Source organism: Stegostoma tigrinum, chromosome 38, assembly GCF_030684315.1.
Source record: "Stegostoma tigrinum isolate sSteTig4 chromosome 38, sSteTig4.hap1, whole genome shotgun sequence".
In the NCBI taxonomy this organism is placed as follows: domain Eukaryota; kingdom Metazoa; phylum Chordata; class Chondrichthyes; order Orectolobiformes; family Stegostomatidae; genus Stegostoma; species Stegostoma tigrinum.
In genome coordinates, this window is record NC_081391.1 from 11,845,417 (window position 1) to 11,860,147 (window position 14,731).

Below are 14,731 nucleotides of genomic sequence, written 5' to 3' on the forward strand. Positions count from 1 at the left end.
TTTACTTTGAATTGCCAGCAGTCTTCATTTTATTTTACTCACTTATTTTACAATAAGATTCTACCATCAAGCTTCCATCTTTTTTTAGGAATATCATCAGAATAACTGAGAGTAGAAATGACAAAAACATGAGCGAAGTTGCTTTAATTGCCAAACAATTTTCTTTCCTTCTCTCTTTCCTTCTCTCTTTCCTTCTCTCTTTCCTTCTCTCTTTCCTTCTCTCTTTCTTTCTCTCTTTCCTTCTCTCTTTCCTTCTCTCTTTCCTTCTCTCTTTCCTTCTCTCTTTCCTTCTCTCTTTCCTTCTCTCTTTCCTTCTCTCTTTCCTTCTCTCTTTCCTTCTCTCTTTCCTTCTCTCTTTCCTTCTCTCTTTCCTTCTCTCTTTCCTTCTCTCTTTCCTTCTCTCTTTCCTTCTCTCTTTCCTTCTCTCTTTCCTTCTCTCTTTCCTTCTCTCTTTCCTTCTCTCTTTCCTTCTCTCTTTCCTTCTCTCTTTCCTTCTCTCTTTCCTTCTCTCTTTCCTTCTCTCTTTCCTTCTCTCTTTCCTTCTCTCTTTCCTTCTCTCTTTCCTTCTCTCTTTCCTTCTCTCTTTCCTTCTCTCTTTCCTTCTCTCTTTCCTTCTCTCTTTCCTTCTCTCTTTCCTTCTCTCTTTCCTTCTCTCTTTCCTTCTCTCTTTCCTTCTCTCTTTCCTTCTCTCTTTCCTTCTCTCTTTCCTTCTCTCTTTCCTTCTCTCTTTCCTTCTCTCTTTCCTTCTCTCTTTCCTTCTCTCTTTCCTTCTCTCTTTCCTTCTCTCTTTCCTTCTCTCTTTCCTTCTCTCTTTCCTTCTCTCTTTCCTTCTCTCTTTCTCTCTTTCTTTCCCGCTCTCACTCTTCTCTCCACCCCCCCTCGTGCGCCCTCTCTCTTCTCTTCCCCGCCTCCCCCCTCGTGCGCCCTCTCTCTTCTCTTCCCCCCCCCTCCCCCCTCGTGCGCCCTCTCTCTTCTCCACCCCCCCCCCCCCCCCCCCCCCAATGGTATCCGTGTTTTGCCTTGGCATTTCAGATATGGATTGTGTAGACCCATATCTGAGAATCAATTTAGTCAATTTCTTTACATTTCATTGATATCGTGTAAGCGCTAAGGATATAACATCTGAAAGGCCCTGGAGATAAACATTCGGTGCCTACCATCTCGCCTGTAAGCTTGAAGAAGCTCCCACCCCATCCCCCAAATCGGCGGGTGTGGGACTGGGTGCAATGTTGATGATTTTGTGGTTTGTTTAACTTGTGATTTCTGGTGTCCTGATCCATTCCATCCATGATCATAGTTTGGTTCTAAAATTTTTGGAGCCTTCATCCCTGAGGAACAAAGATCAGCTTTTACGTGAGGTTTTTGAAAGATTATGAATGTCTCAGTCAAAAGTCCTGGTTTCGCATTTATGAAGATCTAGGTGTACCCGTGGTAAACATTTTGAAAATTATTTTCCTTTCCGAACCCTCCATGACCTTGCCCCTCCCTATTTATATAGTATCCAACGTAGAAAAGGGTTTTTCTCCCCCCTCCGAGTGGGGGAGCTCAAACCTAGAGGGCATAGGTTTAAGGTGAGAGGAGAATGATTTTTAAAAGGGACCTGGGGACAATCTTTTCACGCCGAGGGTGTTGTGTGTACAATGTACTGCCAGAGGAAGTGGTGGGTGCCGTTACAACATTTAAAAGGCGTTTGGACAGGTACGTAACTAGGAAAGGTTTGGAAGGATATGGGCCCAATGCAGGCAAATGGGACTGAGTTTAGTTTGGGGAAACTTGTTCAGCATGGACCATTTGGACCAAAGGATCTGTTCCCGTGCCTATGACTCCACAAATTTGTCTCTCCAAGCAGGACATTGGTGTCATTAACCTCAAAATAAGGGGGAGCAGGTTTACGACTGAGCTGAGGAGGAACTTCTTCACCCAAAGTGTTGTGAATCTGTGGAATTCCCTGCCCAGTGAAGCAGCTGAGGCTACCTAGGTGAATGTTTTTAAGGGAAAAATAGACTTCTGAACAGTAAAGGAATTGAGGGTTATGTTGATCGGGCAGGTAAGTGGAGCTGAGCCCATTAAAAAGATCAGCCATGAACTTATTGAATGGCGGGGTGGACTCAGTGGGCCAGATAGCCACCTGCTGCTCCTATTTCTTACGTTCTTTTGTTTTCTTTCTTATGATACTCCTGTGGACCCTTTTGTGATATTGCTTTTAGGTTAAAGGCACTATGTAAATGTAGATTGTTGTGCAGCTGCTCACTTGCTGCCAATAAAGTCAAATGATTCATTGCCTCATTGCTTCTCCGGGTCTGATTAATGTGGACAGTTTAGCTGATGTTTATCTGTTGTTACAATGCAGTCTGAGCCATGCAAAGCCTTTTGTTTACTGTGCTGAACTGTAAGAGTGTCAACAGATGGCACACTGAGGTGGCAGCCATGTTTGTTTTGCTTTTAGGCCTAAAGTGGGATGGGGGGGTGTGGCGGGGCGGGGTGGCAGGATTTGAATGTTTGCTCAAAGGCCGTTGCCTAGCAATTGTGCTTTGGTTAATCCCTCCGGGGAGTTCAGTAGCACAACATCTGCTTGGGTTGCCTAGGGAATGGTATGGGATGTTCAGGCAGGAAGGGAGTATGCAGCTATCTCTGTTTCCCATATTATATTTAAAGACCTCACTCCAGGCCTTGCTGTTTCAGGCCGCCCTCTTAAATAGTGCTGTTGTTGAAGCTCGAGGCTGTGCAGATTTTAAACACAGCTTGTCTGAATACAAATATCTGTAACCCTCAGAATAGAATTTGTTCTCTTCTAACAGTGGGCCTGTTTGAGAGAGGCTATCTTTAGCAAATGTTATACAGGGTTTTTTTAAAATAATAATGATCAGTTGATCTTCTGGTAGCTGATGGCGGAAATAAAACTGCTCCTCTAATTTATTTTTACTTTATTTCCCTCATCCCCCACCACCCCCCAAAAAAAAATCTGCAGCACAGTGGCTCAGTGGTTAACACTGCTGCCTCTGTGCCAGGGACCCACATTCAATTCCAGTCTTGTGTGATTATCTGTGTGGAGTTTGCACGTTCTCCCCGTGTCTGCGTGGGCTTCCGCCGGGTGCTCCAGTTTCCTCCCCAAATCCAAAGGTGTGTAGGTTAGGTGGATTGGCCATGCTAAATTGCCGTGTAGTGTTCAGGGATGTGTAGGCTAAGTGGATTAGCAAAGGGAAATGCAGGGTACGGGTAGGGAGGGGTTGCTCTTTGGAGGGTCAGTATGGACTTGATGGGCTGAATGGCCTGCTTCTCTACTATAGAGATTCTGTGAAATCGCTCTCCATATGAAAACAAATTCTTGCTCATTGAACTATGGGAGCAGTTCCTATAGATTGGAGGGTAGCTAATGTAATCCCACAAAGTAAGAAGTGAGGCAAACAGAAGACAGTGAATTATAGCCTAGCTTACTTGACGACAACAGTGGGGACAAGTGCTAGACCCCATTACAAAAGCTGTGATGGCAGAATACTTGGTGAGTTGGGACATTATGTTGAATTTGTACAGGATGTTAGTGAGTCCAGTTTTGGAGTACTGTGTCCAGTTCTGGTTCCCCTATTATAGGAAGGATATTAGTAAGCTGGAGAGGACTCGGCAAAGATTTACCAGGATATTGCTGGGAAATGGGGGGGGTTTGAGTTATAAGGAGAGGCTGGATAGGCTTTTTTTTCATTGGAGTGTAGGAGGTTGAGGGGTAAACTTATTTTATAAGACCTTTTATAGAACTCCGTAAAATCACGAAGTATAGATAAGGTGAACGGCCGGTGTCTTTTCCGGAGGTTGCCGGGGTTTCAAGATGAGGGGACATATTTTTAAAGTGAGAGGAGAAAGATTTAAAAAAGGACATGGGAGTGGGGGGGTGCAACTTGTTTTACGCAAAGAATGGTTCCTGTAGCAGGGAGACCAGAATTGAACACAGTATTCCAAAAGTGGCCTAGCCAATGTCCTGTACAGCCACAACGTGACCTCCCAACTCCTATATTCCATGCATTGACCAATAAAGGCAAGCATACCAAAAAAATCATGAGGGCTATAGATAAGGCGAATGGCAGGTGCCTTTTTCTGTACGTTTGGGGATTTCATGGTCAGAAATCACAACATCAGGTTATAGTACAACAAGTTTATTTGAAAGCACAAGCTTTTTGACCTTGTGATTTCTAATTTTATCCATCCCATTCAAACACAGGTACCTCCGTATCATGGGGATTTCAAGACTGGGGTGCATATTTTTAAGTGGAGATTGATTTTACAAAAGACATGAGGAGCAAGTACTTGACACCGAGTAGATTGTGGGTGGAATGAACCTCCCAGAGGAAGTGGTGATGTGGGTATAGTTGCCCTACATGTGACTCCGAACCCACAGCAATGGAGTTGACTCTTTGACATAACAAGCTACTCAGTTGGAGAGCAGCTAGGGCTGGGCATCAAATGTTGGCCTTTCTCCGATCCCACAAAAGAAGAAGCTTTCAAATAAGACCATAAAACATAGGAGTGGAAGTAAGGCCATTTGGCCCATCAAGTCCACTCCGCCATTTAAATCATGGCTGATGGGCATTTCAACTCTACTTCCCTGCACTCTCCCCGTAGCCCTTGATTCCTTTTGAGATCAAGAGTTTGTCAATCCCTGCCTTGAAGACCTCTACCGTACCGGCCTCCACTGTACCCCATGGCAATGAATTCCACAAGCCCACCAAATAAGGACTAGTAGATGGCCCGAGAATAAAACATGAGATTATTGCAATGGGGCTGAATGGTTTCATGTCCAAGTGTGTCAAGTACGAGTTTCTACAATCTCTCTGCAATGACTTAGTGACTGACCAATCTGTCTCCTGGTTTGCCTGATGACAAGCCAAGTGTCTCAGGTTTTGCCATGTGCCTCTCACCCATAACAGGTTGAGTCACTGAGCAGAAATCCTTGCATTACTTTTTGACTGCAGCATTCTGGCAGGAAGAGAAATTGTTCAGAATGTGGGGCCATCAGAAATGAAAGAGGTCAATTTTCACTTTGCCCTGTTCGTACTCCATTTTTTCCCATTTGGGGGTTAGGTGTGAACAAGTCAACAGCTTGTGCTTGTAAATATTTCTAGGATATTAATTTCTCTCGCTCATGCTCCTTCTCTCCCTCTTTTCCTCCTTCTCTCTTCCTCCCCACCCCCCCCCCCCCCCCCCCCCCCCCGGCAATCTCTCTTCCTCTCCCCCCTCTTTCCCCCCCCCCGCCCCAACCTCTCTTTCCCCCCCCCCGCCCCAACCTCTCTTTCCCCCCCCCCGCCCCAACCTCTCTTTCCCCCCCCCCGCCCCAACCTCTCTTTCCAGCTGAACTGTGTTTTTATAAAGCCCTTGAAAAGGCCAGGGCTAATTGAAGTCATCTGTGTAGGTTTTGTTTTAACAAAATGCTAATTCTCTGGATGTCGTGCCATGAGGCCAGAGTTCTTTCCCATCAAAGTTGTAAGGACACAGGAAATGGGAGCTCATTCAGCACCCCCAACCTGCTCTTTGTCAGTCGATAAGGTCATGTCTGATCGGGTTGTGCTGTGGCTCCAAGTTCCTATAAACCTCGACTCCCTTGTCATCTATCCCAGCTCCTGAGTAAATACAAGGGGAGGAGATGACCTACTGGTATTCTTGCCCATCATGGAATTTGAATTTCATAATAATCTGGGAATTATTATTTCCAGTTGCCAAGGAAAAGCCCATCTGGTTCACTACTACCCTTCAGGGAAGGAAACTACCATCGTTACCTGGTCTGGCCTCCACGTGACTCCAGACCCTCAGTAATTTTTTTCCTTAATTTATTCTCGGGATGAAGGTGTCACTGACCAAATAGCATTTATTACCCCATCCCTAATTGCCCAGAGGGCAGTTAAGTGTCAACCACATCACTGTGGGTCTGGAGTCACATGTAGGCCAGATCAGGTAAGAATGGCAGTTTCCTTCCCTAAAGGGCACTAGTGAACCAGATGGGATTTTCCAACAATCGGCTATGGATTCAAGGTCATTGTTAGATTCTTAAGTCCAGATATTTTTATTGAATTCAAATTCCACCATCTGCTGTGGTGGGATTTGAACTCTGGTCCCTAGAAGTTATCTGGGTCTCTGGACTAGCAGTCTAGCAATTTAATACCACGAGGGCAGTGTGGCTGAGTCTTCAGGGATAAGCAATAGAATCATAGAATTCCTATAGAAAGAAGGCATTCAGCCTGTTAAGTCTGCACTCACTCTCTGAAGAGCATCCCATCCAGACCCACTCCCTACCCTCGTCCTTCATTTCCCCTGGCTAACCCACCCTAACTTGCACATCCCTGGACACCATGGGGTAATTTAGCACAGCTAAACCCACCCTAACCCGCACATCCCTGGACAATATGGGGCTTAGCACAGCCAATCCACCCTAACCTGCACAGCTTTAGACTATGGGAGGAAACTGGAGCACCCAGAGGAAACTCTCTCAGACACGGGATAAATGCTTGTCTAGCTAGTGAAACCCAAATACCCAAAAAGAATTTCAAAAATGCTTCTACTACTCTTGGCGGAAGAGAATTCCAAAGATTGAGAGAAGAAATTACTTAAATGGAGCAGCTATAATTTGCAACTCTACCCCCTAGCTGTAGACTCCCTCGTGCAGTGAAGCATTCTGCATTGGCACATCCAATCTCCCTCAGAATTTTATATACTTCAATATTATCTTGTCCCACTCTTCTAAGCTTCAGTGGAAACTCCAGAAACGGTACAGTGGCTTTGAATTGTCAGAATGGCTTACTTGCAAGTTTCTGAGGAGGATGAGGGCTCACCCATGTTTGTGCGAGACTCGAGTCACAAATTATCTGACGGTTTGGTTTAGTTGCCATTTGTTTGGATGCCAAATGCTTTTTGCTCTTCGTTTTGAAAGGGAGAAGAAGAAAAGGCATTCAACTTTTTCAAATAGTGGGATTTATAAGGAGGCACGGTGGCCCAGTGGTTAGCACCGCTGCCTCAAAGCACCAGGGACCCGGGTTCGATTCCAGCCTCGGGCGACTGTCTGTGTGGATTTTGCACGTTCTCCCCGTGTCTACATAGATTCCCCTCCGGGTGCTTCGGTTTCCTCCCACAGTCCAAAAATGTTCACGTTAGGGTGGGTTGGCCGTGCTAAATTACCAGGGATTATCCGTGGGAAACGCAGGCTGTGGTGGGTCTGAGTGGGATGCTCTTTGGAGGGTCAGTGTGGACTTGATGGGCCAAATGTCCTGTTTCCACACTAGGGATTCTATGATTAAACTCCAGGGTCCTGGGCCTAGCTTATTGGAAGCTTGTAGTAGAGTGTTGCTGTAGTGTCGCTTTCTGACTGACGTGCGCTCTCTTGCAGCCTTCGTGATCTACAATTTCCTCAGCCTGTGTTATGAGTACCTGGGAGGAGAGAGTGCTATAATGTCGGAGATTCGAGGCAAGTCCATCGAGTAAGTCTCCCATGTTCCTTGTTGTGTTGCGCTCTGGCAATCCCACCTCAGATCACCAAATGCAGTTAAATCTGTTCCTGGAAGTTTCATTGACATGTTGCTGTGTTCCAGCCATTATTGACCAACATGTCCATCCTTGTGTCACACTTGCCTGCACCAATCGTAAATTAGAAAGACTCCTTATCCAACTGCATGATGGTTCATTGTTGGCCAGGTCACCCTTTATCCCTTGGTTTTGCTCTATAATCTGCTAAACGACAATGTTCAAAGAAAATGACCCAAAAATGCCCAATACTGTGACCTGGCAGCATCTTATCCTTCTGTTCAACAAAAATGCTGCCATTCAGCCCATCTTACCGTCACTAGTTCTATGCCCTAGTGTCAATCTCCTGTCTTTTCCTCCATATCTCTGCATGCCATTTCAGCCAAATAACGATCCAACGCCTCTCTTGAATACCCCAATTGATCCCGTCTCCATTTCCAGGCAGTGCATGCCATTCTCTAACCATTTGATGTTGCGGGGTGGAGAACGTTTGTCTTTTTTTTTCTATCATCACCCTTGCTTTATTTACACGTCACTCTTTAAATCAATTTCTGCTGTTTCTATTTTGAGTGGGAACAGGTCCTCCCCTGTCTACACTATCCAGCACCCTCATGGTTTTGAAAATCTCTATCAAACCTCTTCTCAGCTGCCTTCTCTCCAATGGAACTGTCCTAACTTCTTCGATCTATCCTCATTCCTGAAGTTACTCATACCTGGAAGGGTTCTTGCCAATTGCTTCTGTACTCCCTCGTATGCATTCGCATCTTTCTTATAATGCGATACCCACATTCTGGACAGTACTGCTGCTGAGGTCTAGTGAGTATCTTGCACAATTTTATCACCACCCACGTGCTCTTGTAATCTATGCTTCTATTAATAAAGCAGGGGGATACTGTCTGTTGTCACCTTCTGAAGAGCCACCTTCAGCAATTTGTGCATGAAGACTTGCAGTGAGACCTCTTGCAACTGATGCTGGGAATATTACTAACTAAGCGTACTCTCCTGTAGGTCCAGCTGTATGTATGGTACATGCTGTCTGTGGGGGAAGACATACTCCATTGGATTTCTACGTTTCTGTAAACAGGTACGATTTGCACTTTGAACCTTGACCCTCCATGCTGCCAGGTCGTTGCCAGAAGCAGCAATTCTTGCCTGGTAGTTTTCTCCCGCCCCTAACCCTTTGCGATTGCTGAATGGCATCTGCTTTTGCTTCCAGGCCACCCTCCAGTTCTGTGTGGTGAAACCGCTGATGGCCATTATCACCGTCATCCTCCAGGCCTTTGGCAAGTACAAGGACGGAGACTTCAAGTGAGCAACCGTGTAACTTTATCGTTTTGACTCTCTCATTGTCCTCCTTGCCCACCCATTTCCATTATCACCGCAGATGCTGCCTAGTGATACCAGGCAGAGGGTGGTACAGTCCACTGTGGTTGGTGACCTGTAGGGGATATGTATGCATGGGTGCAATTCTGTTGCAACGTCACCAAATCTTCACTGGTACTCTTCTAGTAGGTGGGCAATATTGCCGGGAACCCTCACTGGGGTCAAAGAGACGCCCAAAGGAGAAGGGGTCTCAGCTGTTGGTAGAATACACCCAGAGGTGGGAAACAGCCCTGACTACTTCACATGGGCTCCAAATTGACGTCCCCGCTCTTTGCCAGCTGCAGGATGGTGGGACTATCGGACCACCAGCAAAACAGTGTTACCTGTTGCTTCCCACCACATTGTGCCAGCCGTACCTCTCCCCCCTTGGTCCTCGCTGATTGGTCTTAAAATCCAGCTCATTGAGTCAGCTGGGTCAAAAGCTCAGGCCAAGGAGGGTCGGGGGCTAACATCCGAGCATGAGAGTTAGGAACTGGATTAGGCCATTCGGTCCCTCAAGTTTTCAGTGAGATTGTGGCTGATCAGATTGAAGCCTTGACCGCACTTTCTAGTCTCCCAGTAACCTTGTCAGTTGAGGATCTATCTAAAGCAAGCCTAGAGAGTGCAGGAGAACCTCAGCAGGTATGGCAGCATCAGTGGTGAGAGAAACAAAGTGTGGAGCTGGATGAACACAGCAGGCCAAGCAGCATCTCAGGAGCACAAAAGCTGACGTTTCGGGCCTAGACCCTTCTTCAGAGAGGGGGATGGGGAGAGGGTTCTGAAATAAATAGGGAGAGAGGGGGAGGCGGACTGAAGATGGATAGAGGAGAAGATAGGTGGAGAGGAGAGTTGGTGGGGAGGGAATAGGTCAGTCTGGCGAGGACGAACAGGTCAAGGAGGCGGGATGAGGTTAGTAGGTAGAAACCTGTCTGTCCGTCCCTGGATGGACCTATCCCCTCGCTACCTCCCCACCTATACTCTCCTTTCCACCTGTCGTCTCCTCTATCCATCTTCGGTCCGCCTCCCCCTCTCTCCCTATTTATTTCAGAACCCTCTCCCCATCCCCCTCTCTGAAGAAGGATCTAGGCCCGAAACGTCAGCTTTTGTGCTCCTGAGATGCTGCTTAGCGTGCTGTGTTCATCCAGCTTCACACTTTGTTATCTTGGATTCTCCAGCATCTGCAGTTCTCATTATCTCTAAGGTTTTGAGTCTGATGTGACTCCTCTTCAGACTCTAAGTCTGTCTGACTATGCCTTTAAATATGTGCAGCCTCCAACACCCTCTCAGGACGAGATGATTCTGTGGACCTGTGACAGAGAAAAGCTGTTCTGTTCATCTCTGTCTTAAATTTATTTTTAGCTCTAGCTCTGGTCTCCCCCATAAGAGGGGACATCTCCCCTGTTGCGTTCCCTATGCGCCTTGAATGATTGAACTCAATCACCCCTTTTTTTTTTCTTAACAGATCCTGGCCCAGGTTGTCCAGCCTTTCCAAATAGGACATCCTGTTCTTGTAGATGAGGGAATTGTGGGTTGTGTGTGTGTGGGCATGGGGTAGGTGTCGGCCAGCAGAAAAGTTGGGAGTTGAGATCATGATCAAATCAACCATGATTGAAAGCAGATTCACCTCGAAGGACCTATGTTCCTGTGTTCATCCCAGGAACAGTTCACTGACACTTTGACTCTTTGACTGACTGACGGATGCAGGGCTTGTGAAGCCAAATGGAGAGGTAGAGGTTTGGTTGTGAATGTTGGTGTTCTGAGGTAAGATGGTCAAAGCTGCCAGTGTTGGAGAGAAAGGAATTGGAGGTGTTGAGCAGGAGGTCTGAATGGGCGGAATACAGATTCCTGCGGAATGCCGTGTCGTCTTATCCTGATGTGGCCGTCGCTGGCTGGATCAGCACCTATTGCCCATCCCTTATTGCCTTGGAGCTGCCCCCTTTAGCTGCCTCAGTCCATTCATTGTACATAGATCCATGCGGCTGTTAGGGAGGGAGTTCCAGGATTTTGATCCCTGACAGTGAAGGAACAATAATATATTTCCAAGTCGGAACGATGAGTTAGTTGGTGTTGTTGCCCATACGTCTCTCTAGACGGTCACCGGCCTTGGCGTGGGAATGTACTGTCTCGGGAGCCTTGCTGAATTAGTGTGTAGTGCTCGCTGTGGTTGGTACCCACTGCTGCTGTTGTCTGTCGATGGTGTAGGAAGTGAATGTGGTGCCAGTCAAGCAGGCTGCTTCGCCCCGGATGATGAGATTAGATTAGATTCCCTGCAGTGTGGAAACAGGCCCTCCGGCCCAACAAGTCCACACCGCCCTTTGGAGTATCCCATCCAGACCCATCCCCCTATAACACACACGCACACCACTGAACATTATGGGGCAATTTAGCATGGTCAATCCACCTGGCCTGCACATCTTTGGGCTGTGGGAGGAAACCCACACAGACACGAGAAGAATGTGCAAACTCCACTCGAACAATTACCCAAGGCTGGAATTGAACCTGGGTCCCTGGCGCTGTGAGGCTGCAGTGCTGACCACTGAGCCACCGTGCCGCCCCTATGATTTCAGGGTTCTTTATTCTCCAAATCACTGGCACAGAATCTCAACGTTTTGCCGTCGTGCAACGTTTTGATGCTGTCCGACATTGCCTGAGACGCCAGACTTGTCTCTGATTACTGCAGTGGTTCAGTGTTTTTTTTTATTTACATACCTATATGTTTAAAGTGAGAAGGCAAAGATATAAAAGGGACCTGTTTTAATGCAGAGGATGGTGCATGTATGGAATGAGCTGCCAGAGGAAGTGGCAGAGGCGGGTACAATTACAACATTTAAAAAGATTGGTATATGAGTGGGAAGGGCTTAGAGGGTTATGACTCTGTGCCCACCCACTGAGACTCCAATTGAACAGGTTCCAGGCTGTTGAAACAGAAGAGCCTGTTTGCATGCTGTACACCTCCATGACTCTATCTCTCTGAGCGATGTTTGACTGGGATCTTTCTCTCCTCCCATCTAGTGTTGCCAGCGGCTACCTCTATGTCACCATCGTGTACAATATCTCAGTCAGCCTTGCCCTCTACGCTCTCTTCCTGTTCTACTTTGCCACGCGGGAACTCCTCAGTCCCTACAGTCCGGTGCTCAAATTCTTCATGGTGAAGTCTGTCATCTTCCTGTCCTTCTGGCAAGGTGAGAGCTCCTGCCGAGAAACAGCGCGGTCGTAGAACAATACAGCACAGAACAGGCCCTTTGCCCTCGATGGGCATTGGGAAAGTATAGAACCTGATGCCTGAATGGCCTGGGGAAGCGAAACTGACAGGTGTATCCAAAAAAGGATAAATACGTGAAGTGAAATATCACAATGGTGAGGAGTGCGGCAAATTAGATGGGATGGCAAAGAGCTAGCACATGAACAATGGGATGAATGGCCTTCCATTACTGCACTGCTCTGAAGAAGATATATATTTTTAACAATGTACTTTCTTTCAATAAAAAGGCAAGGGATTGGGAAGTGAATTGCGGAACATGTTGAGCTGGAAATGTTTTTATTTTAATGGCGATTAATGGCAATACGCTCACTGTAGTAGGGGTGTGGTCTGTAGATGTTTTTAATCAATCTCCTATAGATGTTCTAACACATCTCTGGAGCAGGTGGGCCTTCTGGCTTAGAGTTAGGGACATTGCCACAAGAGGTTGATGACTGACGGCTGTTGGGCAGAGAACGAGGTCTGCCTCGGCCTGTGTTGGGGGACAAGAAGCCACTCTCTCAACAAATCCAGCTCCTGTTCCTGGGGCCAGCATACATTAAAGCTCATTTTCCTGTTCAATGTGAAACAAAATGATTTCAATATCACCGTTTTAGAACTTTGCAAATGCACGAGTCAGTGTGGCCTTCAAGCTGCTCTGCCACCCAGTAAGATCATAGAATCCTTACAGTGTGGAAACAGACTATTCGGTCCATTGAGTCCACGATGACCCTCCGAAGAGCATCCCACCCAAACCCCCTCCCCCTACCCCTGTATCTCCCATGGCTAATCCACCTGGCCTGTACATCCCTGGCCAAATTGTCAACAGTGACATAACCTGCACGCCTTTGGACTGTGGGAGGAAACCGGAGCACCCAGAGGAAACCCATGCAGACACGGAGAGAAGGTGCAAACTCCACACAGATAGTCACCCGAGGGTGGGATTGAACCTGGGTCCCTGGTGCTGTGAGGCATCAGTGCTAACCGCTGAGCCACAATGCTGCCCATAAATCAAACCCGTTTGCATGTCTTGTGAATGTCGTCTTCCCACCTACCCACGAAAACCTTTCATTCCCCCGTCTGTCTATCTATTTCTGCCTTTAAAATAGTCAATGATCTCACATCCCATTCCAAAGTTGCACAACACCTGAAACAATTTTCTGCTCGATTCTTCTGTCCTGAAAGAATTATCCCTAATTTTAAAGCAGGACCCTCACCCAGCCCTGTCTCTCTGGAAAAGCTTTCCAATTGATGAATCCCCTCTCCCTCCACTGATTAGTCCTCCCCAAAACTCTGTAAACAGCTTCCCTTCATATATTTAACCCATTCTTATTATAACTTCTCATTTGATCTGCTTCCACCACCCTCTTCAGGTACTGCATTCCATATCGCAGTAGTTTAAAAATAAACTGCTTTTTTTTATTTTCCTCGACAGCTTCTCTTATGAATGATCTGATGTATGAATGTTGCCGGTTAACCTTAAACAAGGTTCAGCATAAGATAGACTTGTTTATTCTTTGGTTCCCGCCCAATTTTTATTTTTAATTGTTTGCTCATAGCATGAGGGCGTTGCTGGCCAGGCAGCATCTATTGCGTGTCCCTTATTGCCCAGAGGGCTGTTAAGAGCCAACCACATTACTGTGGGTCTGGAGTCACATGTAGGCCAGACCAGGTAATGGCGGCAGATTCCTTTCCCTGAAGGACGTTAGGAAAAGTCCCATCTGGCTCACAGCCATTGGCAGTAGCCACGTATAAAGGCAAAAGACTAGCACGGGGAATGCTGGAGAAACTCAGCAGGTCCGGCAACATCTGTGGGGAGAGAAAGAAAATTAACATTTTGAGCCCGGTATTACTCTTTTTGGCTGAGCATGGCCACCATCAGATCAGATTTTTATTGAATTCAAATTTCACCTTCTGCCATGGTGGGATTCGAACCCGTGAACCCAGAATATTAGGCAGTACTTAGGGTTAGGCAAGTGATTTTTTTTTTAAAATTCCTTTACAGGATTTTTAAAAATTCCTTTACCTGACTAGGCCAGCAATTATTGCCCATCCCTAATTGCCCAGAGGGCAGTTGAGTTGCCCACGTTGCTGTGGGCCCGGGGTCACATGTCAGCCAGACTGGGTAAGGATGGCAGGTTCCTTCCCTAAAGAGGCATTAGTGAACTTGATGGGTGTTTTCCTGACAAATGACAACAGATTCATTGTCATCATTAGACACTCAATTCCAAATTTTTATTGAATTAACTTCCACCATCTGCCCTGATGGGATTCAACTTAGGGTCCCCAGAGCATTAGCTGAGTTTTTGGATTAACAGTCCAGTGATAAAGCAACTAGCTCATATGTGTGCTTGTGTCAGGATGTGTGTATGGGTGAGCTGTGTGGTGCAAAGGTAGGAGTGGGAGTGGATAGAGATAATGGGAACTGCAGATGCTGGAGAATCCGAGATAACACAGTGTGAAGCTGGATGAACACAGCAGGACAAGCGGTGTCTTAGGAGCACAAAAGCTGACATTTCGGGCCTGGACCCTTCATCAGAAAAGGGGGATGGGGAGGGGGAGACTATTCTGAAATAAATAGGAAGAGAGGGGGAGGTGGAGTGAAGATGGATAAAGAAGATAGATGGAAAGGTA

The 14,731-nt window shown here is 46.7% G+C and overlaps 1 protein-coding gene across 2 annotated transcripts in view; it reads left to right on the top strand.

Annotated features, from left to right (window-relative positions):
* The window catches only part of LOC125447118 (transmembrane protein 184B), a 74,483-nt gene that overhangs the window by 43,513 nt on the left and 16,239 nt on the right, over positions 1 to 14,731 (top strand). For both annotated transcript variants that reach the window (XM_059640446.1, XM_059640447.1), the window contains exons 4-7: positions 7,364 to 7,454; positions 8,506 to 8,581; positions 8,714 to 8,805; positions 11,872 to 12,041. In XM_059640446.1, coding sequence (XP_059496429.1) covers positions 7,364 to 7,454; positions 8,506 to 8,581; positions 8,714 to 8,805; positions 11,872 to 12,041 — 429 coding nt within the window. The remainder of the gene's footprint in view (positions 1 to 7,363; positions 7,455 to 8,505; positions 8,582 to 8,713; positions 8,806 to 11,871; positions 12,042 to 14,731) is intronic.